Consider the following 27,978-nt stretch of genomic DNA (forward strand, 5'->3'; position numbering starts at 1 on the left):
TTGTCCTTTTGTGCGGAGTTTACACAACATGTACACAAAGTATGTTTATCCAACCAAAGAATGAATTATTCATCCATTCATCCATCTATCCTTTAAATCCATCTTTCCAAATCAAACGCATCTCAAGCGGTCAAATACCATTCACCCCTTATCAAGACACATATAACACAACCACACACACATCTATCCACACCCACAGATATACACAACTCTCACCCTCACAATTCAATAAAAATAGAAACAAAAAGCAAGGCGTAAATACAAACGGAAAGACCCCGAAATTCCAAATCCCCCCCCCCCCCCCCTGTTTCTCCCTTCAAACCTCCCCTTACATCCCCTTCCCGCTCGTCCCATCTTCTTACATACGTAGGACTCAAAGCTAGGACTCCAAATCGGCGATCGACCGAGAAAGTAAAAAGGAGCATGGGCGTTATTAGCGTATCGCGCAACGTGTATGTAATAGTAGATAAGAGAGCGTCAAAAATAAGGCGCACATGGGCTTCAACGCGTGTGTTGCTCGTGTCGTCTTCTCCCTTGCATTGGGCTAAAAGTCCTAGTCCATGTAAATCTTAGCAACGAAACAAGACAGAACGTCATGTGGACGGACTAAAAACACTCAACTGAACCAGCGTATATGGAAATAATGGAAATAAGTCCACCAGGGAGGAAAAGTCACTTATAGAGCAAGGGGAAAGTGGACAAAGACAATTGGTGAATGTTCGACAACAGCATCAATAATAAGGACACTATATTATATCAGCCCTCGCCAAGGGCTTCTCATGAGTTTTACAATTCCATCCCATCGCTCGTCAATAACAAAGATCCTCGCTCTCGGCAAATTGCTTTCCGTCCAAGTAATTCAAATCAATCCAGTAGTCCTAATCCCAAAACGCCAGCCAGAAATAGAGCGCTTCTTGTTATGCCAGATAAAGTAAAATGAGTGTGTGGTCGTGACTTGCTTTTCCTTCTGCAGATTACAGCCAAACAAAATTTGGCTCCCCCCCAGTATATGTTCTCATACTAAACGACAAAGAGAATGACAAAATTTGTAAGAGAACATGTTGTAAATGAACGACAAAAAGGATAGTGGGTATATGTGATGCATGCTGTATGCTATAATGAGAGGTGTAATTTTGGAGATAGTGGCATGTTGTAATGAGTGAGCGAAAAGGCGAGTCACAGTCTTCTTGTTGGTGAAATACTTCCTTCGCCCGTACTTTGAGAACTGAATTGGTAGAGTGAATCCAACCCAGTCAACATAACATTAATAAGAGCCCTCATGAACGGCGGACTCGGTTCCAGAAGCGTTTAACCATGTTGTCATCGCTGCTGGCAGCTTCTTGGTCCATGATGGCAAATTGCCTTTCAATATTGTCTCTGGGGTTGGAAGCTCGAGAGTATGATCTTGGCTGAGCAGATCCGTCATGTGCTTGCCCCTTGGATGACAATGGTTTTTGCCAGCCATACATCTGCTCTTCGTCGGCTCGAAGATCAGGCCGTGTCAGGGTCATCCGCAGTGTCATCTCGCGGGATGATGCTGGCGCTTGGGCATAGTCCACCTTGGATGGCCAGGCTCCTTCATGGGGCAGTCGCGGCGAATGCTCAACGGGCGGATGATCCAAGCTCTCTGGCGTTCTCGGAGAGACTGTTTCGACGGGTGAAGTGGGATCACTAATGAGGGACTCCGCGTCATCGCCAGTTGAGCTATGCATCTTGTCATAAGACTCTTGGCGTGACCACGATCGAACCTGAGAGGTTTCCCTCCCCTGTGTGTCGTAGAGAGATGGAAATCCAAATTCGACAGCCTCATCAAATTTGTGCGGAGACGCAAGGTACACACGGAGCTTCATGCGAGCTTCGGGATCTTGGTAGTGAGATGGAGCTGAGTCAGTGGCGCCAGAGTCATCAGGCATTTGACCCTTGTTTGGTGACATTAGAGACAGAGCTCTGGATCTCCGACGGAAGTGGCCAGAGGGGCTTGGTAGAGAAGGCACTACAAATTGCTCGCTCAATGCGGGAGACGCCATGGTTCCCTTGGTCGGTGGACGGCTCAGTTGAGAAGATGGGCGTCCAAAAGACAGCTTTGATATAGATAGATGGCGAGGGAAAGGCATTCGCTTCTTCTTTCCTTGTTTGGGACTCGACTGATAGTCATCCAGACGAAGATCCAAATCATCACTCTCATCAAGCCATCGGAAACTCTCCATGATTGAATCCGGTGTGGCCTCAGCGGCCATAGCCTGTGTAAATTCGTTGTTGGGCGAGCTACTCATGATGGGATGGAGCTCGTGATAAAAGGGTTCGTTCAAATGGCTGCTTAGTTTGGGGAGTTGTGATTGTCGTTTATTTATCTTGACAAACGCCTCGTCGGTAGCATCCAGTATGATGCTCTTATGGTGTGAATTGGCTGTATTCGATTGTCTCTCTCCGTTGTCCGCTGGTCGTCCGTGAAGCGTATCTGCGTGGTTTGGGTATAGGCGAGCGGAGCTCGATCGAACGCGCGGCTGTTGATGTGATCCAGAGATGGAGTGATCGGAAACAAGTTCGAACTTGGATCCCGGCTGACAGATATCTTCTTCGCTTGCGAAAGTCGAGGTCGAGTGGCCGCAGGGCTGATCGGAATGTCCAGCACAACAGGTCTGGGCAAAGCGCAGCCGCTCCAAGGTCGAAAAATACTGGAGCAAAAAAAGAGAAATGTCAAAATGCTATCGCCCAGAAATAGAATCAAATAAAATAAAAGACATCGGCCAAAGAGACAATAAAAGGGGCAGCCCAAGCAAGCATGTATATAAGAGAAATGCTATGGGTGTTATTGAGAAGCTAGTGAGGCGACTACCTGAAAGGCGTATCCGTAGTCGGATGAACTCAGAGCTGTTCTAGCTCGAACGAGGATGGCATGTCTCAACTTTGGAACGAAGAACCATGGCGAGGTGGGGAGGCTTCAAGTCCAATACGGACAAAGCAGTGATGCTAGCAGCAATGCTAGTTGGCTTGGGTGCACTCGCACATTGATCAGGGGGTTCCGGTATGAGTACAGTAAAGCGGCCTTCGCCCTGCAGACAAACTCATGCCAGGTACGGAGCCAGGTACGGAGCACATACACACACAATGTTGACTCAAAACACACTGCAGTGTCTATGCTGTCGCCAGTTTCTTGACACGACAAGACTCCTTCTTCCGGCCCATGCTGGCTGGTTTCATCGTGGACTGGAACGTTGGTTGGCTGGTGACGATGCCAATATCACAATGGAGCCACGTTTGATGGATTTCAGAGGAGCTCACTCGAGCTAAACTGGCAAACCACCACCACGGATCAATCAAGCAAGCAGCTAGACATCGCTGGAAGCATTCAATTGGACGCACCGCAGACGGCCTACAAGCGCCATGGCACCCAAACGAGGTCGCTCGCGGGGCGACGCGACACTAGTGTGCTGGGATGCCAGGGACGGATTCAGCCGTTCCCGCGCCATTGGCTTGTCACCGGAATTAGTGAGTGCAAGACGAAGGTGCATTGCATTGCATTGCATGATGCATCGCATCCCGCGGTCCAGGCTAAATCCCACAGTTGTGAAGGGAACAAGACGGTGACAGAGAGCGAGGCATTGGGATGGAGGATGAGACGAAGATTGAGAAGATCGCCTGCTGTTTGGTCCCAACCAACATGTTTCTGCCAACCCATGCTCTGCTTTCGTCGGTGATCCCTTGAGATGCGAGACAGAGCTATTCCGACACTTGTCAGGCTTTCCGTCGACCAGGGAACCGTATGTGCGATACAGCCGATTGGCTAGCATTGCAATGGCCAATTCGATCATCCAAGTCAGACAACGCATGAAACCAGCCAGCTTTAAAACAGACTGAATCTGCTTTTGTTAGGCAATGCATTCTGACGTCCAGATCCAATCAACACCTTGTGCTGTTGGCCCTGTTTCTCCGTCTCATTTCGCCTTTCTTTCTCTTGCCTCTTTTTATGCATTCATCTGCGACACAAGCTGGCGGGTCCTGTCGCTTGCCCAACACCCCAAGAGCCTTCTGAAAGCACATGGGCAAAATGTATTCTTGGGATGAATGCAGGGACATGCCATCTCTCTAAAAAAAAAAAAAAAAAAAAAAAAAAAGGAAAGGAAAGGAAAGAAACGAAAGTCGGTGTACGAGGACATCGCTGAGACAACTTTTCACCACCCGATAGATGGATCAAAAGCAACGATAACAGCATGAACGTGAGAGAAAATAGCCACTTACTTTTCTTCGAACTGTAGGCGGCAGGGCTTCGAATTCTTCGCTCGTCAAGCTCGTGGACGACGGGAGACTGCTGTAGTATTCGGGCTGAGGCTGCTGCAACAAACTTTCGGGCGGTGGCAGCTTGTTAGAAGACGAAGGGCTTCGGCTCCGTTCTCTCTGGTGATTCCAGTCTCGCATATGGCTACGGGAAGACGCAGGCCGTTGCGAGTCTGGCAGGTGCAGCATGGGCTGTCGCGGATCAACGTAGTGACTCTGGCGGTCTCGATGTCTATATGTCTGAAAACTGGGATGGCAAGAGGTTATCGTGTCCTCGTCTTCATCTCCGTCCCGTTGCCCTTGCATAGGCTGCAAGAACTGAGGTGGAAGCTGCTGCTGGTTTCGTGGCCGACGCTGAGTAGAAGCTCGCCTTAGGCTCATTCCCCTTTTCAAAGATTTTCCAGTACTTGAAAGAGTTGTAGATTGAGCGCCAGCGGGCGCCATTGCTGATATGGGGGCCATGACTTGAGATTTTGGAGCCAGGAGCTTAACTAAGTTCCGGCGTGAGAGGCAAAACGAAAGGCAGGTGACAAGCAGAGCTTCCGCGCTGAGTAATAATGAAAGCACGAGTATTGAGCCAGTGCTCTTCTGTCTTCAAAATTCGAAAGTGAGGATGGAAAATGGGAATTGTCGGAAACCGCGTGAGGGAGGAGGAAAGAAAGATGGTCGGTTTCGTCGCCAGTTGGAGTGGCATGGCATCGCGGGTACTCGTAGTATTAGCATATTAGCATCACCGCACACAGAAGCGCCAGCCAGTGCCAGCCAGTTTCGAACCGTCCAGCCATGTCCATAGCCATAGCCATAGCCATATTAGGCCCATAGCCATAAGCGACTCCGCGGCCCACGTTGTGTTCCTGGCTTCGGTTGCAATCCCCCTGTCGCTCGGCCGTTTCTAGCTCTGTCAGTTGCTGCCCCAGATGTGACGGCTGCTCGTAACCCTCTGGAGCCAGCGGCTTTTCCAACGACGAATCCTGGCGCTGGTTCTGGCTCGAGCTACCAGCTGGCCAAAGCTCTCTATCTTGGCGACCAGGGGCGAATGATTTGCAGTGGAGAGGCCGCGAGATTGTGCAGGCTGGGGTTGCGCAGTTGTGTGAGTGAAGTCGGTACGGGATTGGTGGCGGATGGCGGGGGCAGTCAGTGCTAGCAGCAGCGCCTATGTAGAGTGGCCTCTTGTATCACGCACCATTGCTGGACTGTGACTGTGTCCGTCTGAATGAAAAACTCTGGCTAATACCATTGTGATGGCGCTCATGATCATGCGCGCCCGCATGAGTAATGCAGGAATCACTTGTCACATTCTCTGGCCTAGCTTAGAAGAGGGTGAATTTGGGAGTTTCATGCACTGTTGACGAAGGTTTGAAGCTCCAACCCCCAGGAGAAGGGATTAACAGTGGAGGAACAGGCAGAATAACAGGCACACCATATCACAACCACCACCAGTGTCGCCATACCTATCATCAGACAAGCATCTGGTCCTTATTCGAGGCGCTATATGACGACAAATCGGGCAATCAGAATGCTGCAACAGCGCCAGGGCTCGTGGGCGGCGCCGTATCCGCTTCAGACCTAGTCCTCCGCACCATCCATGATATCTCGAGGCTACGGCAAGCTAGAAGCGTGCTTATTTTGGTGGCTCAGGGACCTGGCGGGGGTGCAAGCATGGGAACATGGGAACGTACGAGCAAGCGAAAGTCGTTTGTCGCCAGCCCCTGCATCCTCTTTCTCTCTTTTCATCGGTATCCAGGAACCATCGCTTCTCTTGACGAAACCCGCTCGGCCTAGACGAGGCTACAACCGCCGCTAGCACACAGCCCACAGCCCAGAACACACACGATATCAAGACGGAAATTGACGAGAGATTTAGACAGTGACCGATATGGGCCCCTTGCCCCTGGCGCAATGAGGTTGTCAAACGGTCACGACTAATGGAGGGAATGCTGTGCGACAACCTTGATATGATATGATATGCATCCCTTGCGCGCCACGGCGTTGCGCATGATGAAATTATGCCTCTGGTACTGCTCCTTTCTGCTGCAGATTGCAGGTATCTCGCATCATTGATGATGAAGTGTCACTGTCATTACCTGTACGCGCGCAAAGTGCAAAGTGTAAAGTACGAATCCAACTTGCCAACCAAGTACAAGCCATGTGCTTCGCAACACCTCCTCTTAAATACGCTTCACCAGGAGGCCTTGCATTTCCCACCTCGTCCAGATGCTGCCGATCAGTGCCTCTTCTCATCAACCCCATGCACGGTTCACCGCACACACCGGCCGCTTCTGTTACCTGAAAGCTCAGCCCATCAGACGGCCCTGGTCCGACGTCTTAATGTGGGGGATTAAGCAGTGTAAGTCAGGCACTCTACTGTGTACGAGTACGGTTGAGCATTGCACAACATGGGAAGATACATGTAGGTATTTTGTATCGTGTGGCAATGATTGCGACGCGTTGAGTTTGAGATAGCTCTTCGTCCGGCTTTATTCTCTTACTTGGCCATCAACATTCAATGCGAATGCCCACCATCCGCGTGTCTCTTCTCTTCGTCCCCTCCATCGATGCTTACAGTCATAATCACAACGCAGCTTTCTCTTTGCTCCCACGAGGCCAAAAAGAGCATTGACCAGACACATCAAAAAGGTACAGCGAGTCGAGTACCGGGGCTCTCATTTGCCTTGCTGCTATCTTTGTGCCACCAGTACTAGCATGGACCCTTTCCATCGGTTGCGCCAAATCCGTGCTATGACGAAGCAACGGCGTTAAAAAGGCGATCACAATTACAGAGTACGGACTACGGAAGACATCGGTAACACGTCAGTTAGTCCAGAGTCGTCGATTCATACGGGAATTAGTATGTAGCATGGAGCACTTCCGGCCTTCCAGAAGTTTATCACAAGGTCCCTGATTGTCAGATCAGCAGTCGATCAACGGCAATGCTCCTCCTCTTCCGCGTTGATGACATCTCTTACGTACTCGTATGAGACACCATCACGATTACTCGTACATGATACCCTCTTGACATGTGCATTAGACCCTTTTTTTTCTCCCGCTCCCTTTCCCTTTATATCGCTCCGACATGCTAGGGCGGTCCTACTCGGTTATAATGGCTTCTCGGCAAGTCTATGGAGTCCTCGTGCAGGGAGTCTAATGAGGTGCCGCAACTCGACTCGCTGGTTACGGATTCCAAGCCGGCGGCATTTGTTGTCGTCTATTTAGCGTCCACGGTCCACTTGGTGTGATACGTGCATGTATGGATCGACTGACGGGGCATTCGGGCGATATGTCTCGGGCATCGTGAACACGTGCGTCATGTAGTGTTGCGCATATTCATTTCCCATGATGCTCCTCAAATAGATAGAGTACGAGTACCTTTGTTGAGGCAGCCCATATTTTCCGCCTCTCTATAGCAAAAAAAGGCATGCAGGTTCAGGATTCTCGCTAAGCTCGCCTTTCGCACCTCTTGCTACTAAAATAACTCTTGCAGTTATCTATATCGCCTCAGTTACAGAAGTATAGGAGCTGATCAGAAAGGGGGTTACTGGCGGCCAAATTGAGGCATTGCGGTGATCTTCTAGAACATAGCATATGTAGACATCACAATCCAGAATAACACCAAGGGCATAAGATATGCACTCAGACCGCAATACGAGAAGATTGGACGTTATAAAGAGCTTTTACACAATCTAAATGTAATTGAACGACCTACTTCCCCTAAAATCTTTCGAAATATCAGGAAGTCCAGGTACTCTCCACACTTTCAATATCATCTTCATTATTCATCAAATACTTTTCCTGGATTTAACAACCAACTGGGTAATGTCATGTCAGCAGGATTGAAACAAAAAATTGGAACAAAAAAACGTACTGCGGATCAAGTGCATCCTTCAAAGCCTTCATGACCCCGATTGTTGACGGGCCCAGCTCCTTGAGAAGACAGTCCTAATCACTTATTAGATTTGTGTAGAGAAAAGTCAGATGAACATGCTACATTACCTTCTTCCCAATGCCAATACCATGCTCGCCCTACCATGAACTGTCAATAATGCAACAGGAGGACGGAAGAGACGATACAGTCGACTTACTGATACGGTTCCTTCCATCTCAATCGCTCTCTTCACCATGGTATCGACGCAGTCTGCTACTTTGTTCTTGCCAATAGCATCGTTGGGGAGATAGAACATTGCTTGATGAAAATTTCCGTCTCCCACATGTCCTAGCACGCTATTCCAGAGATCAAGGCCCGTCGCTTTGGCCCTAGACTCTTCTGTTCATACGTAAAGAGAAACTGTAAGCGAGTTGTAATACAAGTTGGGTTGTTGAACTTACCGATCAAGTCAGCCATACGGGATATAGGCACGGCAACATCTGTGCCCCAAACCATGGCACCCTTTGGCTGCTCCGCGATCGCCGCGAAAAGCGCGCGTTTTCTAGCTGACCAAAGGGAATCTATTTCTTTTTCTCCATATACACCGTCAAAGGTTCTGGCGCCGTGTGTACGACATATGGCTTGTGCCGCCTTGACACTGTCCTTCGTAGAGTTTTCAGTACCTGAAAATCTGATCCCACATGTCAGACATACCGATGATTCCATCAACTGAAAAGGGGATATTGGCATAACACATACTTTAAGAACAGGGTTGGGTTCTCTTCCCACATCCTACCAGCGGTTCCTCCGCTCTTGTTTATGCTCCGCATCTGTTGATCGTCCATCAGCTCCAAAGCGGCCAAGGGGAGGCCTGAGCGGATCATCGTGGACGCGGCTGCCACAGCCTGATGAACCGATCCGAAGGCTGCGGCGGCGGCACTGAGATTTGTCGGCAGCACTGCTAACTTGAGCGTGGCTTGAGTGATGATGCCGAGAGTCCCTTCTGACCCAGTGAACAAGGAGTTGAGATTATATCCGGCTGACGTCTTCCTTGGTCGGTGTCTTGTTTTGATAATGGTGCCATCGGCCAAGACAACTGTTAAATTGACGACATAATCCTTCATCGCACCGTATCTCATCGCATTGGTTCCACTACAGTTAGTAGCTACCATTCCCCCGATGAGGGCGGTTGGGCCTGGATCAGGCGGCAAGAAGAGGCCAGTGTCTTTAATCTCTTCATTTAATACCGTCCAATTGACCCCAGCCTGCACAACAATGTCCATATCTTGCGGGTGAAATTCGACAATCTTATCCATCTCGCACATGTCGATGCATATGCCCGAAAAGGGTGAGCTATAGTTCCCCTCCATGCTAGATTTGGCTCCAAAAGGTACCATTGGAACTTTGTATTTGGTACATATCTTTGCGATTGCAGACACTTGCTCTGTTGATTGTGGTCGCACAACGGCAATTGGCCTTTCATCCGTGTTTGACGTTGAAATCTCAGAATAGCCGTGATATTCCAGATCATCTGGATCGGTGCTCACTGCTTCTTCTCCAAGCTCACGACGAAGCTCGTCAACAGCCTGCCGATATTTTGTTAGTATCTTGATTTATGTATATAGATGAGATGTATCTATCCACTCAACGTACTTTCAGCATTGTCTTCTTATCAGCATACTTGGATCGTAAGCTAGACGGCTTGGTTGATTCACCCCATCTTGGTGCCGTATTTGGGCCAGATACCGACGAGAGCCTTAGTGTAGACGCTGAAGCCCCTCCAAGCAATAGCCCGACTAGCAGATAAGTTAAGTGTCTGTTCCGGTATCCTTGTGACTGTGTAAAAGATGATACAGCCCGAGAGCCTTGACGTAAAGGCCTCAGTCGTCGCAGAAACAATGTACTTGCGGAGATGGGTCTCATGATGAAGATTCGTTTGCCAATGAGATGTACACAAAAGAAGCCTATATGCTAAACATAGGGATAGAGCAACCGCATTTATAGTAGAGGAACTTGAGATGAACAACGAATAAAGATACTATACCTCGGGCCTTGGAATCTCTACGAGGCACCGAAGGACGGTAAAGCGGCAGCAATTCAAAGCTTAATATTACATGTATCCAATGGTTCAATGCTATCCGTGTGGCACTATAGTCTCTGCTTACTTTACGCATTACGTCAACCAACCCCAAAGAGGAGTTACAAGAGAAGAGTCGGCCTCACGGAACGGCAAGGAACATCGGCAATGATAGCATTATAATACATCGCCGAGGTAGTATAAAGTTGATGCCTCATTAGAGGGCATATCAAGAAAATCCAACTGTTAGATCCAATTTTGATCCTGTTTTCTCCAGGGTAGGCACATTGTATGTGCCCAAGGCGGGCAGGGACAATCAATTATACCGATATTCATCCGACGCAGCGCCAGAATCGCCTTCATCACTGAAACTTGGACCTTCATGTGAGCCTCATCCTGCTTATATGCATTTTCATATTGGCCGATTTCTTCTGCACCCGGGCTTTTGCCTGTTAGAAACACTTTTCCATGCCACGCACGTATAATAAACCGTCTCGTGTCCGTGAATCATTGCTACGCCTTCTCAACGCGCCTCCCTGCCCACCGTAGGCAATTTGACCGCCCTAAGTTGTAGGCTCTTCGCTAGCCTTCACTTGCGCATACACGCATCATTTCAATGACGGAGGAAAAAATGCCCCTTATGCTGGATAACGCCGTCCCGGTCGACCTAAACGACGTGGATGATCTTTTTGGCGATGGCGTCGGCCTGTCGCTTCCCGATAGATCGCATGACAGGCCGCTTTCACTTAAGGTTGATGATGTGAGAAGCCGTGGCTGTTGCCAGTGCGTATCCGTATATCCCTTCTCCCATCACCATGTCTATGGCTATGGCTAACCGAGGGCTTCAGGACTATTGCCTGGTCGAAATCCGGAACGGTTGCAACTATCACGCCAGATGGCCAGTTCTTGCAGCTCCGCTTCTTGCGATGCGACCCGGCTGACGGAACGTGGGACCTCAGCAAGCCGACGACATGTGAGCTTATCAAGGGATCTTCTGGCATTCCCCTAGTTCACTTGGAGTGGGGGTCAACCAACATCCCAGAGCTCGCAATCATTGATGCGGTGGGAAGAGTTGTTATAGTTAGCTTCTCAATATCTCTCAACCACCCTTTCATCACGAGGAAGTACGACACGGACTCCATCGACGATGCAAACGCTGTGGTGGGGGCACATTGGCTGGCAGTAGCGCCGCAGAACCAGCAGGTGAGTATGCCAGGTCTTGGTATTAAGACAACCCGAGACACTAACTCTATGAAAGAAATCATACAACATCATGTATGGACCAGCAACTCGAAATGGCAATGCCTATCAGTATGAGAGCTCATTCGTTCACGCCGGCGGGCCAAGCCACCCCCATTCATCAAAGAGTGCTTTGTTTTGCGTCACAATCAGCGGCATGTTGAAAATGTTTTGGTCACAAAACAACAATCGAATGGAAGAGACTACGATGGAGCTCGAGAGTGTAAACTCACTGGACGAGCTGGTCACGCATGCGGCTCTTGCTTCCGACAAAAGTAAGGCTTGAGACCAACATCCTTTATATTTATGGATGATTAGTGCTAACATCTTGATAGGATATCTGCTGGTTGCTGTTGCGACCTCATCAAAACAGCTCAGGCTGCTCAAAATAGAGATTCAATGGGGCGGTCCAGGTTCGCAACCCGATAAAAACCCTCTGCCGCAGAACGCTCGACTTAGCCCTTCGCTGGTCGAAAAGCATCTCGCTGCTACGACGTGGCTGCAAACGGGGCCCGGGGATGCCAGCAATGACGCTTCCATGGCAGAGCTATCTCACTTGCACGTTCTCCCTTCCATCATTGATAATACTGGCAAAAGCACCGTCTCGCCCATGATTATCGCCATCAGGACGCGCACGCCCACCTCTGGATCCTATCAAACCGCTCAGACCATCATTGACCGCTGGGAAGCGGTGAGCGAACAGCGACACAACCTTCATCCAGCCTTTGAGCAGCTGGGAAATCGAAGAAACAGCGAAGTCACAGAGCAGACGGCTTACACGCGGCTGCGAAAACTGGAGCCAATTACGATTAACAAGGTGTTAATCAGCTTTCAGCCCGCCCAGTTCGGAAAACTCTTGGTTTTGACCATGTCTGACGGTACCGTTGAATACCGAGATCGTTTCACCTTTGAAGAAGTCTATGCGACAGAAGATACCAACAAAGTAATGAACTTGCGTCAAGTTGGCTGGAATTTTGGCGAGGAAGGATCATGCCAACAGGTCGCCTTTTCCCCAACTCACTGCTCCATGGTCCAAATGTCCGATGAAGGGAAAATCAAATGGTGCAAGCTGCAATATCCGCTTGGCGACATTGGAAATTCCTTCCAAGAGGTCCGTTACGGGGCCACAATAGCCGGCCTGACGGTGGCGGCTGCGTCTGCCCTGTGGCATCAGGCTAATTATGACGACTTGCTCGCCATTGTAGCGCCGTATACATCCAAGAGACGGTTTATTCACGACTGGATCACTGAAATTATCAAGGTCCTCAAGATTCAAGTCGATTACTCTGAAGAACTTCACCATGACTTGCTTATGAGGAATACGCCGCTTCAGAGCTGCCTGAGTTTTATGAATAGCTTGGGGTTTAAAGGGGAGACCCATCCCAGAACATTTCAGGGCAAGTTTGCCATGATTGATCTCAATGTGCGCAACGTCGTCGTTCTCATCACCCTCGCAATCAATACACCTGTAACAGTGCGAGAGAAGATGAGTCCCCTGGATGAACATGGTAAGTTTTCATATCTTCGTGCCCCGAGGAAAATTATTATTACCGGCATACTGACATGCTACAACAGAGGTTGTAGAAGCATTAGCCGGCTGCGCCAAATGGTCTCTAGATCTGCTGTCATGGCTCACCGACAGCCTATTTTCGCTGATGAATGACAGTGAGTTCATAGCGAGGCTTGAGCCCAAGCGTTTTGGAGAGGTGACGCCGTATCTTCAAAAACGAAACGACGTATCGCTGCACCTCCTGCTCTCATCATCAAGCAGGAGCTTTCTTATATGCGTCTGCCGTAGGATTGCCCATCTAGAATCTCTGAGCGAACGAGCGATAGAATTTTACCGAGGGCAGTCGGCGAATATGGACCAGACGGGTGGCCCCAAGATGTCAAATCCTAAGCTCCAGCAAGCGTACCAAAAAATGCAGCACATTACGACATCTAGCCTTGTCAAAGTCGCCGATTTTGAGAAGCTGCTCAACGTCCTCGGCGGAGACGTTCGGCAGGCATACCAGGCGTTTCTTCCAAACATGATTAAAAGCTCAAGTCAAAACCCCCAGGGGAAGCAAATCGACCTGGCTGTCAAGGCAGCGCAAGTTCAAGTGGAGCTGAGCATGCTCTTGGCTGCAGGACCGCCGGCACCCTTCTTGCCTGTCATTAAGAAGTTCTTCAGCAAAGAACTCCCTGCGTTCAGGGCCCTTTGCGACCCTTCAAAGCTCTTCTTTGCAAACTACGATCTTCTCGGCGTCCAAGACGACGAATCCAGCTTGGCGCGTAACGGCTCGAGATTCGTCTACGTCGACCTGTTCAAAAGGGTGGAGATGAAGCTCGGGGCTCAGCAATGGAGAAGATGCACCCGGTGTGCCTGTGTGATGGAGGACGTATTCGGGAGTCGCCCCGGGTACACTTTCGTCTTGGGACAGCAGCGCAAATGTGCTTGCGGTGGGTTATGGGCATTACTACCAAAGGGAAAGCTGATATTGTAAGACATGCTTGAACTATGCGAACTAACCAAGGGCATCGGTGTCTTGATGGGAACTGTTTTACAGCTGGGGGAAGGAAATAAAAAACACTCTGCTTATCGGACGAGCGGAGACCTAATCATTGGGGTTTGGAGTTTTAAAGATGGAGTTTTGCCTGTTTGTCTATATGGGGCTTCAGGCGAGAGGTAGATTGTTATTGATAGAAGGGATACATATACGTTTAATTATTGGCTTCGTCGGAATTGTCAAGATCATATTCTCAACATGGTTAACCAAACCAGTTCCTGGCCTATCTCTTCTTGATGTACAAGTAGCACCTTGGTTTAACGGCAGTTCCAGCCTCTATGCAAGGGGCTACTATCATCGGATGATACGGCTTCTATGCTATAAACTGGAGTGTATATGATAAATGCCTCTGTACGACTCGCGCACAAGGAAAAAATGTCCCGCAACTGCCGAGAGGCGCAAGAGGTCATTTCAAGAGACCCGATGTCTAACGGCGATCTGTGTAATCTACTGCGCATAAAGGCTGGACAAGAACAGGTGTAGCACCATAACCTGGTGTCACATCGGTGCTGTTGGGCTAGTCCATGGCTGATTTACAGAGCTAGACGCAAACTAGACGTGATCATCAGGACAGATGAGATGAGAGAGCCAGCTGGAAGAGGAAGGGAGCAGCGGGCGTGCCGTCAGTGTGTGCCCGTTTTGAGTTGGTGATGTGACGGGTTGGATGCCCCTTTTGGGGGTGATGAGATTAAATTGGTTGCCTGGGGATAGATACAGTGGAATCTGGGGGTTTTAATCTCGCAGGGTCCTTTTTTGGGTGTTCGATAGGCTTGTTTGGAGATGCTGTTAGTTCTGCTGGGGGACGGGATTTCAATGGTTCATGTTGGCTCCAGAGGTAATCTTACTTTGGGGGACTATTTTGCCCAACTGGAACCAAAATGCTACCACCTACAATACTAACCTTGCCCAACTAGACAACTAACAATCCCCGACTAAAGTCTTGTCATGACCAACGGGAGCTGGAGCTTGCGCCGTGGGAGAGTTTGGACGGACAACGCCGCTGCAGGTTGACTTGACGGAGTGCTTAGTTGGGCAACTGGCGGGCTGAGAATAAGTGAGAATCCGGCCCTTGTCACGCCCAAAGAATTTACAAGTGGTCTATATGCACCCTTTTCTTTCAGGGAGAAGGGAGCGTGTGTCAGGGGATCAGTACGAAATGCGTATCCAAGAGTAGATACCTAGTAGTTAATTACAAGCCTTTGCGTAAAGCTTTGGCTTCACGGAATATTATGTCGTCTTGAAATTGCGCACTGGCAAAATACTAAGCAATCATTGCCAACGCCCATCTACTGAGCTAAGGGGATGCGATCGCGCTGAGGCCACCAGGCGCGCAGTGAGGCGCCTCGAACATGGAAGATGGCTTGATTTGCCCTGGTTGTTTTTTAAGTGGATGTGGATGCCCTTGTGAAGATGATCAAATCAATTCCTGAGGTTCAGGTTGGAAAACATTGGCCGGGGCGGCAAAGGCTGGAGTTTGTCCCAGCCAGTCGATTGTTTGGCCCGCCACGAAGGTGAGAAGCGAAGGTAGCGTTTACCGCGGGCAGCCAATTGAATCAACTGAATCCTTTCCGCGCGCCAATACACCGATGCAGCCAGGTACTAGTACTCGCCCTTATATTGCCTGAAGATTGATGCTTGTTGCATACGCGCCGCCGATTTGCTGACGGTTTCCCGCATTAACGCCGGGGAGGTTTGTAGGCGAGATAAGGCTCCCCGTGGTATTTCGCAAGTTGCAACATTGAACCATCAAATGTGCATCCAATTGCAATTGACGGCTCAAGAGTCGGTGCCCCATTCAGCATTTTGTCCGACTTGGTACCTGCATGCATTGCAGCTAGTGGCTCATGCAAGACAGGGCGCTAAAACACCAGTCCAAACTCTGTGTTCCATTGGCACTTTACCTGGACGAGTATGTGCTTGTACTGTACTGGGAACCAGAGAAACTCGAGGAGGTGGATCAGATTGCTTGCATGCCAGCTGCGTCCAATGTCGCTCCTTTATTGTGTTCGTTCGCACGCGCATTCGGCGCAAGGGGCGGCTGAAATTGATCCGGCTCGCCTAGGAACTTGCTGTGCTGCACATGCTTTACAGGACAGACAGGGCCCGCCGAATCTCCAGCTGTACCTGTACCTGAATCTGCATCTGTGAAGCTTCAGCCGTTATGTACCTGGACCTGATTGCTTCAATGTTTCGCGTCAGTCAGGGCCTCTGGACAGCCAACGTTGAACTAGCGGCCGCTGTGTTCCCCTGGCCAAGGAGCGCTAGCGCAGGTACCGGGGCGAAATCATGGTGTGGCCCTGGCTCAAGGAGCTCGCCAACGTGCGCAATTCGACTGGACCTCCTTATTTCCAGGTTGCTTCTTTGGTGCTCAACCTAGCGCAGAGAGACTGTGCTTGGAACATGCGAAAAGTGGCATCAGGCTGTGCACTCACTCGGCCAATTGGGCGTTTATTTTTGGCAAAATGCTTGATTGCGCGCTTCTGGTAGCCGAAATGCCCGTCAGCTCCGGGCGATTGAGTGCTGGGCGCATACCTGCATATGCTATCTGATCAGCTGGCATCGTGAGATGATGGGTCGTTGATTGCTCGCCAATCAGGACGGAGGAGTGATGAGATAGAACGTCAAGAGGCGCTAACAACGCTCATCCATCCCATATCATATACTAGACCATACCTATTACAAAAGAAACCAAAAAGACCAGACGGAATGCAGTAAAGTAACTGGTAGAAAAGCAACGGTCCTCGTCAGAACCAGAACCAGGGGGGTAGATTACCCAGGCACTACTCATACTAAAGCAATCAATTGAAATGCAACCTCCACAAACCCTCGCCTGCCCCACAGCCTTGGATGCCTTTTTCGAGCCTCGCTTCTCCCCTTTCCCAGCAGCTTTTGGCTCACCGTCGCCGACTAAGACGGGCCTAACTCCAAATCCCCCCTCTTGCTCCGGGGCCCTACCACGAGTAGAGTTAGTGGCTCTGCTCTTTTCTTGGACCTGCGTCGTTGCCTCTCTTCGCCAACCGTCCCTTTCAGTCGATCCGATTCATGGGCAATTTTAACCTGCCACCGGCGTTAAGACTCGTGTCGTGAGCGTTGCTTTCTGGTGGCCGGCCCTCTTGCTCTTCGTACCTCGCTTGCTGCTGCTGCCCATTTCTTCGTATACGAGTGCTGTACCAGTATAGGATTCTTGTCCGATCCGACAGCTAGCGCTCGTACTCTCGTACCCCCCACGACGGCTGTTCAATATCATGGACGTCGCATCGCAACCTGCCAGCGGGCCCGGAGCCATGGCGTCGATCCTGCCAGACTCTGATACACAATCTGCTTCATCTCGGGCCTCTCCACATCCATCGCCGTTGCGGCATAGCACCATTCGCGAGGAATCAGACGACGAGGAAGACGACGAGTACTACAGGGACTACCAGGACGACTACCACCAGGACTACCAAAACGAGTACCAGCAAGAGTACCACCAGGAGTACCAGCAACAAGGCTACCACCAGGACGGCCACCATCACCAAGACCACCACCATCTCCATCTCCAGACCAACCTCGACCCCGGAACAACCACTGCAACCACTGCAACCACCACCATTGCCGCGCCTGTTCCTCCGGCTGCCATACGCACTAGCATCTCTGCCAGTCACAGCCGTTCCCAGACGCTCGACTACGTAGATACATCTGCTCCCACCGTCATCTCTCCGGTCGTCGCCTCCTCTCTTCCCTTTCGCTTCTCCGGTCCCATCAAGCGGAAGCCCGTGTCCAGCACCGCGGCGTCGTCCTCGCTTGTCACGCAGTATCTTGCCCAGGGCTCGCCTCGGGTTAACACCACCACCATCGAGCTGCCCAAGCCCGATCACAGATTCGCGCGGTCACCATCCGTCGACAGTCCCACCTTCTACGAGTACCCTGCCTCTGTCAAGGCCCCGGTGCAAGCTCCTCAACAGTGAGTATCTCTCTCCTCTGCCTCTCTCTATTACACACACAGACAGACACACACACCTACACACACCTCACCTCACCTCCCTCTTCTCTTCTCTCTCTCTTGTTTTCTATTACACACACCCCTGTCTAGAATAAAAGCAGACACATCCGTGCCATTGTCCAAGTAAAGACTGCAAAATCTAACTCGAATCCCCTTCAGAGAGTCCCAATCCAGAACAGCGCCGGCGCCAAGCGACGACGAAACAGTCACTGCTTCGGGAAACAATTCCACCCACGGTGGACCTTCTTTCGCTGAAACAGCTGACTCGGAGCTCTCTGATGTCCTGTCAGTGTACGACGATTTGCTCCCAGATCTGACACCCGACGGCACTCCCGACGGTGCTTCTGTCAAAGCTCACAACCACAACCACATCACGGACGCCACCTCCGACGTCGAGTCCATTTACGACGACGACAACTCAAATCCTCCTTCATCTCCCCCCATGTTAGCACCAATCAAGCACGCACCTCCGCATCTACGGCTAGAAAAAGTCGACCCCTCCGCCCGGACAGGTGAAGGGCCGGATACATACATAGACGACTCACCACAGTCAGCAGCAATAGACGGGTCGCCCAAGCTGAACAAACCGTTGCCGCGGTCACCAGGCGCAACCTCTCCACTGGCGTCTATTTTTGGTTGGGGAAATCCTTCACCTTCGGTCACGGATTTCTCGTCCCTCCCCTCCCCGTCTCCTTTGTCACCGACCGCTAAAGGCTCGGCCAATGACAACCGACGTTCAACGAACAGCTTATCATCCAGGCACACAAAGCCCAATGCAACATCAACTCTCGCCCAACAACGTGAATCGTTCTTCTCCACGCACTCACCACACATTTCCCAAAATACAGCCTTGGTCGACGAGATGGAGGAAGAGCTGAAAGCCATCAGCTCCGAGCTGGCTGCATCTATCCGCCGCGAGATCGACCTAGAAGATCTGGCTGACAGGCTCCAGGAGCAAATCAACAGCGGTCCCCAGCCAACCGGCAGCAAGAGAACAAGCGACTACTTTTCCGACTCTGGCCATAGCACAGCCAAGCTCAGCGAGTTTGAATTGGGCCGAGACGAAATCGAAAAGGTTCAAAGGAGGTCGGAGCAGGAGAAAGCTTCACTTCGCCTTGAACTGACATCCAAACTACAAGAAGAGAGAGAAAAGCGGAAGGATCTCGACCAGAAGATTAGGCAGCTTCAAGAGAGAGCTTCTGAAGTGGATGTGGTCGAGATCAACAACATAGACGCCAGCGAGCGCATCAAGGAACTGGAGAACACATGCGAGGAGCTGAGGCGGAAACTGTCAGAAGAGCGCCAGTCCAAGGCCAATTTTGAAGACATTCTATCTGCCCTCAAGAGCCAGCTGCAGGAAGCCTCCGATGAGCGAGATAATCTCCGTGATGAGGTTGTTCCGGAGCTGAAAGCGCGAGTTGAAGGCCTGGAGACAGAGGCTGCCGAGTACGCTAATTTGACTTATGAGTCCTCCAGGATGCAGCAGGAGCTTCACACCCTGAAGCGCGAGAACAGCTCACTGCGCAACTCCATGGCTGGCGGCTTGGAAGACTTGCCCACCAAGCGAATGTCAGTGATAGGCCTGTCGGGCCTTTCTGGCCTGGGGGGCTTGTCTAGGTCGAACTCAGTGGGACTTGGGCGCTCAAACTCGGTTGCAAACCCTCGAAACCGGGCACCTCCCGGAGTTGGCGGCCTTAAGAGATCCGATAGTTTCAAGGCGGCTACGCAGGGAGAGTCTAGAGATACTTTGCTCGAGCGATTGAAAGACGTGGAAGAGCAGCGTGATGCTCTTCACGGCGCTCTTAAGAGTCTCTTGGAACGACACGAGTTCCAAAACCGGGAGTACCAGAAGAAGATTCGCATGCTGGAGAATGAGCGCCAGCGACTCACGAATGTCTCGCCAAGAAAAGCTGGCTTCGAAAAGGATATGTCCAAGCTGCGGACGGAAATCAATCTCCTTCGACGACGCGCCGAAGATGCTCTCGAGCAGAAATGGCAGGTTGAAAAGGGCCTTGGCGGCCTGAAGATTGATCTTGACCGAGCTGAGGAAGAGATTCAGTCTCTCCGTGGTCTCCTCGAGGAGAACGATATTCTAATTCCTCCCTCCCTTGCTCGCCAGAGCAGCTCTAGCGACTCTGCACGTGAGCCCGTTACCTCCGAGTCTCTCCGAAATGCGTACACAGAGCTACAGGCTTCATACGCCGAGTCTTTGGAGCGCATCCGCCAGCTAGAAGCGGACTCTAACTCTGACGAGGAAACTAAGGAGGCCATGGAACGCCTGGAGCGCTCACTCTCCGCCGCAGTTTTGGAGCGTGACGCAGCCAGGAGGGAGATTGACCAGCAAAAGATTCAGATCAATATCCTCGCGGCAAGTGATGCCGAATCGGTTGCGGCTGACAACACTCTGGCGGAGCAGCTCAAAGAGTCTGCCGAGCTTATCGAGCAGCTCACCGCTCAGGTTCGACAGCAGCTAGATACCAACTCCGAGCTTCGGGAGCGTCTGGAAGCTGCCGTCGCCAGGGGAGAGGCTGATCGCAAGACCAACTCGCAGCGCATTTCGGAGCTCCAGGAGCGTCTTCGTGTTCTGGAGGACCAGGTCGTCGCCGCCCAGACTGCATCAGAGGACCGCGTCGTCCGCCACGAAGAGGAAATTACCAGACTGCGTGAGGCGCACAATGAGCAGCTACGCCGCCTTCAGGCCGACCCCTCTGATCCCTCTGCGCACAAGTCAGGCCCTAAGCCGCTGCTGAGCACCAAACCCATCCCTGCCAAGAGCCTCGAGGAAGAGGCTGATATGAAGACGCTTCGGGCGCGTGTCCTTGAGCTTGAAAAGGCCCTCGCCGAAGCAGAGGACGAGATGCAAGAGGTCGTGGCTAAGATGAACATGGCTCAAGTAGAAGTCCTTAACCTCCAGGAGGACCGCGAGGCCGCAGTTCGGGAGACTAGGCGACTTGAACAGCTGCTGAAGAAGGAGCAGTCCAAGGCTGGCTTTGGCGGATTCTTTTCTGCTCGAAGCTGAGGGGCGTGATTTAACAAAGGAGCCATGTTAAAGTCGCCCAGCGCTATTCCCATAATACTAATTAAAGAGGTGGAATGTATGGAATAAGTCAAACAGCATTCAGCGATTGGAGTTTGCTTTGCTTTGCTTTGCATCTGCATGATGACGGCATTATTCTGACGCCTAATAGAGTCGGCGGTTGTGTGAATTTGGGTTTTCTTTCTTTTCTTATCTTTTGAACAAGACGCATTCAAAATTACTGGCGCTTCAAGAAGCTATATAGGAGTTTGGAGTATATTTTTTTTCTCTATTTTGCATGGGACAGTTGGGGACAGCCCCAAAAGAGAGACCAGCTTTACACATGTTTTATATACAACGCAACAATTCTGGGTTTTGGCCATTACAGATCGGAAAAAGCTTGAAACAGTCTTGCATTACAACATTGAACACACGCCGTTGGAGAAACTGCATGGAGGGGATCTTATCTTGCATACTACTATCTAGAAATGCTTCTTCCTAATATTTGTTTTACTACTGCTTTGGCGGGCATGCAGAAGGGAGGGGAGACGGATTGAATTGTGTACTTGTATATAGAAGTTAGTTTTGCAGTAATAGCAGATTGCAATGTGATTATTCAAAAAGAAAGTGCATTTGATGCTACAGAATCTCAAGATTCGTGTTGCCTCCTGCCGTCACGGGGTGACTTACATGTGGCATTCAACCTGGTGAACTCTCTCTCTCTCTCTCTTTACTATCCTCTTCTTTTCGTCAGTTCATTCAACAACTATCACTTATTCTCCAAACTATCACTTACTATCCAAACTATCGCTTATTATCCAAACTATCGCTTATTATCCAAACTATCGCTTATTCAAACTGCAGTCTATCTTTTTCTGAATATTCTATCGGCCATCACCCCCTTGAAAAAGGGTGTTAATCATGTTATCAGCACAAGCTCACTTTGTCTTTTGGGCACTCTCTTTCATCTCTCTCCTAGCGCAACCGCTCCGCCCTTCTCTCAAAGAGCATTTCGATACCAACGGCGAGGTACAGGGCGTCTTGGAGTGCGCAGTTTTCTGCTACTTTGTTTGGCTATGCCTCTTCATCATCGAATTCAGGACGCGGCCCTCTCCTTACAAGCTGCCGCGCCAGCCGAAGCGCAAGCGGGAACCCCAGGCGAAGGGTTAGAGACGGATTCCTCAGATGGTTGGCAGCGCGACCTTGTGGAAGAGGGATTGGTTTTTTGAAGTTGGGACGGGGCTCATGTGTTTGATTGTGGGCGATGCAGCGTTATGGGCGAGCGGTGTTGCGGATGAAGGGGTCAGGGGAAAGATTGTGAGGGTGCTGGGGACGTATTTGTATCTTGGGACGGTTGATCCTATTTGGCGCTACGTGAGTTTCTTTTCTTTTCCTCCTATGACGTTGTTAGACATCTTGATTCTAAACAATTTTGGAACAACAGCAGCTGAGGCACGATATGATGCTCTTTTCGAAGGCGACGCCGGAGCTGATGGTTCGTAACGTGCTTGTTTCAACTGCATCCATCGGGGCGTTGTCTTTTATAGTGGAAGCGGCAGCGTTTGTCTATACGGGGGAGCCACTGGACGTTCTCGAGTTTTGGTTTGAAGGCACGACGAGGATGCACCAGGTCTTGGTCTTGATGTTGCTTCTGGCGCCTTTTGCAGACCTGGCAGACACGGTACGAAGCAAAAGTTGATTTTCTTTGTTTGGGACAAGGCTGACTGACTCCGGTGTGTGTGTAGCTCGTTTATTTGTATCTCAAGAGATATAACTACAAGCAGTACTTGGCGCAGATTGCGGAGTTGACTCAACTGAGGTCTCGGACCATGATTATAGAAAGATTGTGGGTGATGCTCTGGCTGTGGTGGATGTTCTCCGTGCTCAGGGTTTACGATTATATGTGATGAGCCGGGTGTAGTAGATGGCTGGAGATGCTATTTTGGGAGATTTTTTGAGCTGGATTGGTATTTGTTAGGGTTTAATAGCGAGGGTGATGATGTCTTCTATTTTTGTATTGGTTAGATAGCGAGCATGACAGCGAATAGTAGCGAACATTATGGATTGATTCCATGACACTTTAAGTTGAAGAGATCTAACAAAGCACATGTGTTGTTACAGATGGATGGCTGAGGCGCTAATAGGCTCCAGGTCGTCAAGTGTTTTAGGCGCTGTTGCCTAGGTAGGTAGTCCGCTGTAAGTGGCACAGTCAGCAGCTCTACAAAAGGACTCAGCTCCAAACTTGATTCCGTGCACGATCAACATTACTGAAACCTCAACACCATGTGAACGAATCAACTGTGCAAGCAACAGCCAAGAAATCGCTGCCAAACATTTGAACCTCGATGCTTTTGGTCCGGGTCTCTAATAATAACCGCTATCTTCTGCAGAATTCATGGTCCAAGGCGCATGCGACTCAAAGACGTTCATTCCCCTTCACGCTCTTTGTTGGCGTGTAAACGCAACAGCGCAAGCACAAGTGCAAGACTATCTACCCGTTAATTCACTTCCAAAATGGACGACATGGAATCCAAGACGGCTTATTTCAATCAACTCTCAAGCTTTTCCTTCATAAATGATGGGATGCGCGATGACGACGCTTTCGATGCGCGCGAGGAGAGACAGAGAGAGCTTCATAGGGGCTTCTTTCAGCCCGCGCCCAGCTTACATGCCCCTGATCAAGAAGACCAAACGCAAAGACATGAACAAAGAACACAGCAGGACCAACAAGCTCGAAAGCAACAAGACAAATCTCTGCCTGTCAAGTCAAGGCGGCTGCAGCATCTTACGCCCCGAAAAGTTATCGCCGCGCCTCGACCCGAGTCTGGAAAAGTCATTAAGGGGACTGGACCGGGGAAGCCGAGGCCAAAGGGGCGGCTTGGCGCGCTGTTGGATGGCGTGACAGATGTTGTTCAAGAGACACCTTCTGTGAACTTAGAAAAGAGAGGCAAAGAGGTGATTGTGATTGAAGATGGTCCCGAACTGCCTCGGACGTCAGCATCGTTGAAGAGATCGTTGGAAAGTGCCTCTGAAGAGTCATCATCACCGTCTGTTAACGTCAAGGCTGGGATGACGACAAAGGCAGCACGTGGTAATAAGAGAGGGCGTATTTCAGGACCGAATGCGCGCCCCGAGGCTGAGCAGATATTCAAGGGCTTGTCGTTCTTTTACATCCCGGACAATGACATTGCGCCGGCAAGGCGGTTGCGAATCAACAGAGCAAAGGAGTTTGGAGCGACATGGACGAGAGACCTGATGATGGCTACCCATGTCGTGGTGGAGAAGAAGCTTGAGTACAGGGATGTTGAGAAGCTGTGGCCAAAGGATGGATTTGGGGATCGAGCGCCGCCAAAGGTGGTTACGGAGGACTACCCTCTTGATTGCATCCAGTTTCGTGCCATTGTGGATGCTAGCCAGCGCAAGTATCTTGTGAATGGCCAACCAGAGGTGGATGAACGGGGAAAAGAGCCCGAGATTCCTGTTCCTACTACTAATTCCGGAGCCCAGGAGAAACCGAAGTCGAAATTGACAGTTAGCTCGCTACCGCTGAAACCGCAGCATCATAACAAAGCGAAATGGGACTATGTTCCACCAAAAGGGACGCCTTCACAGAGCGAGGAATCGTCACTAGGCAGTCGTGTGACAAGGAGCAGGACTGGAGCGGTGGCCGTAGACTCTCAACCTGTTGTGCTTGATTTGGAAGATGCTGGCGAGCCCAAGAAGGACATATCGAACGGTAATACGGGGATAGAAGACCCTAGTTTGACGAAGCATGGTGGCAAAGGCAATACTCCATTATTGCAAGACGAGTTGTCAGAATACATCTTAATGCTGCAAGAGTTTAAGGATTTACCACTAGATATTGACGAGGAGGAGGATGTTCAGTCTACGAGTAACGAAGCGGAAGCTCCATTGGATCGCGATCATCGTTATGAATCGGAGACCGAATCACAGCGGACGAGGAGATCGTCCAGGAGGACTCGACCAACCAGCAAAGCAATAGCATTCGAAGACCGATTCGCTTGCAATAGAGCCGGGAGGAAAGATGCTAACCAAAACAATCCAAACGCACGCACTATTGAGATATTACAAAAGATGAACAGCTACTACGAAAGGGTCAACGACCATTGGCGGACAATTGCGTACCGAAAGGCCATCAGCATCTTGAAACAGCAGAGCGTCAAGATTACCACCGAAGAAGAAGCATATCGACTCCCCACCATCGGTCGCCGACTGGCGCAAAAGATTGAGGAGATTGTTACGACAGATAAGCTGAAGAGACTTGAGTGTGCAGAGGAGGATCCTACAGACCACGCTTTGCAAACATTTTTGAAGATTTACGGCGTGGGAAACAAAATAGCAGAGCAGTGGATTGCGCAGGGCTGGAGAACACTCGAGGATGTAAAGCAGAATGTGAAGTTGACGCCTAGTCAGCTGATTGGCATGGAGCATTACGATGACTTGAACACTAGGATACCGCGCAAGGAGGTGACTGCGCTGGGCGAGGTTGTCAAGAAGGCGGCGGCTCGGATCGATTCGGCAGCACAGCTCATTATTGGGGGCAGCTACCGCCGAGGCGCGGAGAGCTCTCACGACATCGACTTTATTGTAACGAAGCCAGGGACTGAGTCTGTGGCGGACCTCAAGTCCCTTCTAAACAGCCTGTTAGACCAACTGGAGAGAGACAAGTTCCTAGTAGCTCGTCTAGCATCATCTCGATCAGGTGGCGACGGGAGCAAATGGCACGGCTGCTGCGTGCTACCCAAAATCAAGGGCCTCAACGACACGGACGGCGAATACCGGCCGATCTGGCGAAGAATCGATTTCCTGCTGGTCCCCGAGGTAGAGCTGGGCGCGGCGCTGATTTATTTCACCGGCAACGACATCTTCAACCGCAGCATGCGGCTCTTGGCCTCTAAGAAGGGCATGCGGCTGAACCAGCGGGGACTGTATAGAGATGTGCTGAGGGGGCCGAATCGAGCAAAGATTACGGCGGGGGAGCTGGTGGAGAGTAGGGATGAGAAGAGGATATTTGAGATTTTGGGGGTGAAGTGGCGGGAGCCGTGGGAGAGGTGGTGTTGAAGTTGGATATTAATGGTTTGTTTGGTGCTTGATACGTTTGGAGCTTAGAAGTGCTTGACTTGCATATAGATGGCTGGGTTGTTGGTTCTACGATGGACCGTCTAGAGAGGAGTACTCTGGATTCAATTCGTCTTCTGATGTACATGATCTAATGTATAATGTCGTTTAGCTTTACGTACAAGTGATACCATATTACATACACGTGGTTGGATGATATGCAGTAAGTAGCACGAGGAGAGAGAATCACATGTGAAAAGGCAGAAGCGTGGGGTAAAGACCTGGAGGTGGCGTCCCGTCCAAACATCGAATCAGTCTTCCAAAATGATCCGGCATCTGAGTCTACTAAGAGCTAAGCTTGCTCAGCTATAGGCGGAGATTTCCCATCTTACAGCAGTCTCTAGCGGGCAGCTCCAGGGGACTTCTTCCGCTCCACCCTCCCCCAAAAAGTGACGTATTTGACGCTTCTGCTCCGTCCGGGGTTCATAATCGGTTTCCCCATATTTATCTTATCGCGCCAAATCCCGACCGAGGCTCAAGTCATCAGCAGCCGACCGATCTGAGCTAAACCGAAACCCTTTTTCCTTTCTACATACGAAACGTTCAAACTCTCTCTCCTCCCGAACTCTCGATCTTACTTTGCACAAACGCTCGAGGAAATTGACAATCTTCTTCTTTATCGTTTATTTTTTGGCTCTTCCTTTCTTCCTCTTTTGTGCGCGGCTTGCGGAGATCCTCGCGCTCCCTTTCTAGTGTTCGTGTTTGGTACATTGACACGGGCGTCGATAGCCGAGGCACCATGGCTGCCTCGTGGATGTTGGAAGAGTGGAAGGTATGGATAGCCTTGCGATTCACTCCCCTTGGGGTTTTTACCCTCCGATTGAGACGAAAGGAAATGGAGAAACAAAATGTCAATACAGCTGGCTCACTCTTTTGCAATAGGCGTTTTTGGAGGGCATCGTAGTAGACCCGGTATACCATGACGTCTTGTCGCTGCTCAAGACGGCGCGCAACGGCGCAGTCTACGGGACGAAAGTGCGCTTTCCGCACGCGCTGGTGTAAGTTGCGAATGGTGCGCGGGATGGATTCGGGATGGGATTGTGCTAATGTGTGTGATGCGACAGGATGATTTTCCTCTTCCGGTCCGGAACGTACGTATTCCCTCGTTGACGATCCCGACTCTGAATGCGATGGCGATGGCGAATTTATACAGACACACGCACACATGGATATCAGGTATTGACTTGAGTTGGATGATAGGTTCCGAGAAAAGGCGTCATTAGTTTTTCGAGCAACGAAGAAGCATGCCACGAACCTGGCCAAGTTTGCTTCTATATACAAGATTACGATGTTGGCGCTGAAACGCTATGGCGCTACACCTGGCAAGGAGGGTATGATATCTTTCTCTCCCACACGTCCTCTTCTTATCACTCTCTCCATATGAGTATCGAATTTTAACAATCCCCCTACTCACACATTGCTGCGAACAGGCCCCTTCGACTCCTTCTTCGCCGGTCTCCTCGGCGGCTACATCGTCTTCGGACAGCGCTCCAAGCGCTACGGCAAGATCTCGTCCGTCAACCAGCAGATTGTCATCTACATCTTCGCCCGCGTCGCCCTGGCCCTGGCGCGCATCGCCGTCAAGCCCGGCCACGGCCTGCCCGTCGTGTCGAGCGAGCCGCTGCACTCGCAAATCACCCACTACGCCTGGCCCGCGTTTGCGTCGCTGTCGTGGGGCATGGTCATGCTGCTGTTCAAGCACCACCCGGAGGATCTCCAGTCGAGTCTCAGGAGCAGCATGACTTATATCTACAAGGACTGCGACAGCTGGGACTCGCTGAGGACCTTGGTGTGGCATAACAAATAGAGCATGTGAAAGTGGTCTTGTTTAGAGCGAGC

The 27,978-nt window shown here is 50.6% G+C and overlaps 6 protein-coding genes across 6 annotated transcripts; 4 read left to right on the forward strand and 2 right to left on the reverse strand.

The window, feature by feature from the left end:
- Nucleotides 1–1,277: 1,277 nt before the first annotated feature.
- On the reverse strand, nucleotides 1,278–4,719 carry T069G_10706 (uncharacterized protein; the record flags this gene model as incomplete). Its single annotated transcript, XM_056177916.1, has 2 exons — nucleotides 1,278–2,675; nucleotides 4,240–4,719. The coding sequence occupies 2 exons, from the start codon at nucleotides 4,717–4,719 to the stop codon at nucleotides 1,278–1,280; spliced, it is 1,878 nt and encodes a 625-aa protein (XP_056024206.1).
- A 3,325-nt stretch (nucleotides 4,720–8,044) lies between these two features.
- Nucleotides 8,045–9,799, reverse strand: T069G_10707 (FAD binding domain-containing protein; the record flags this gene model as incomplete). Its single annotated transcript, XM_056177917.1, has 7 exons — nucleotides 8,045–8,081; nucleotides 8,138–8,211; nucleotides 8,266–8,295; nucleotides 8,355–8,536; nucleotides 8,599–8,828; nucleotides 8,897–9,723; nucleotides 9,791–9,799. The coding sequence occupies 7 exons, from the start codon at nucleotides 9,797–9,799 to the stop codon at nucleotides 8,045–8,047; spliced, it is 1,389 nt and encodes a 462-aa protein (XP_056024207.1).
- Nucleotides 9,800–10,845: 1,046 nt separating this feature from the next.
- T069G_10708 (mediator complex subunit 16 domain-containing protein) lies at nucleotides 10,846–13,939 on the forward strand (the record flags this gene model as incomplete). The annotated part of the gene is made up of 5 exons (XM_056177918.1): nucleotides 10,846–10,997; nucleotides 11,063–11,417; nucleotides 11,473–11,728; nucleotides 11,789–12,961; nucleotides 13,029–13,939. 5 exons carry the CDS (start codon nucleotides 10,846–10,848, stop codon nucleotides 13,937–13,939), a joined length of 2,847 nt encoding a protein of 948 aa, XP_056024208.1.
- A 3,308-nt stretch (nucleotides 13,940–17,247) lies between these two features.
- T069G_10709 (uncharacterized protein) lies at nucleotides 17,248–21,003 on the forward strand (the record flags this gene model as incomplete). The annotated part of the gene is made up of 4 exons (XM_056177919.1): nucleotides 17,248–17,945; nucleotides 18,144–19,397; nucleotides 19,461–19,553; nucleotides 19,602–21,003. 4 exons carry the CDS (start codon nucleotides 17,248–17,250, stop codon nucleotides 21,001–21,003), a joined length of 3,447 nt encoding a protein of 1,148 aa, XP_056024209.1.
- Nucleotides 21,004–23,514: 2,511 nt separating this feature from the next.
- T069G_10710 (DNA polymerase beta palm domain-containing protein) lies at nucleotides 23,515–26,082 on the forward strand (the record flags this gene model as incomplete). Its single annotated transcript, XM_056177920.1, has 2 exons — nucleotides 23,515–24,736; nucleotides 24,806–26,082. The coding sequence occupies 2 exons, from the start codon at nucleotides 23,515–23,517 to the stop codon at nucleotides 26,080–26,082; spliced, it is 2,499 nt and encodes an 832-aa protein (XP_056024210.1).
- Nucleotides 26,083–26,878: 796 nt separating this feature from the next.
- T069G_10711 (tim17/Tim22/Tim23/Pmp24 family domain-containing protein) lies at nucleotides 26,879–27,946 on the forward strand (the record flags this gene model as incomplete). Its single annotated transcript, XM_056177921.1, has 5 exons — nucleotides 26,879–26,911; nucleotides 27,022–27,137; nucleotides 27,204–27,230; nucleotides 27,340–27,470; nucleotides 27,570–27,946. The coding sequence occupies 5 exons, from the start codon at nucleotides 26,879–26,881 to the stop codon at nucleotides 27,944–27,946; spliced, it is 684 nt and encodes a 227-aa protein (XP_056024211.1).
- Between the last annotated feature and the right edge of the window lie 32 nt (nucleotides 27,947–27,978).

This window comes from Trichoderma breve (genome assembly GCF_028502605.1).
Source record: "Trichoderma breve strain T069 chromosome 7 map unlocalized scaffold00007, whole genome shotgun sequence".
In the NCBI taxonomy this organism is placed as follows: domain Eukaryota; kingdom Fungi; phylum Ascomycota; class Sordariomycetes; order Hypocreales; family Hypocreaceae; genus Trichoderma; species Trichoderma breve.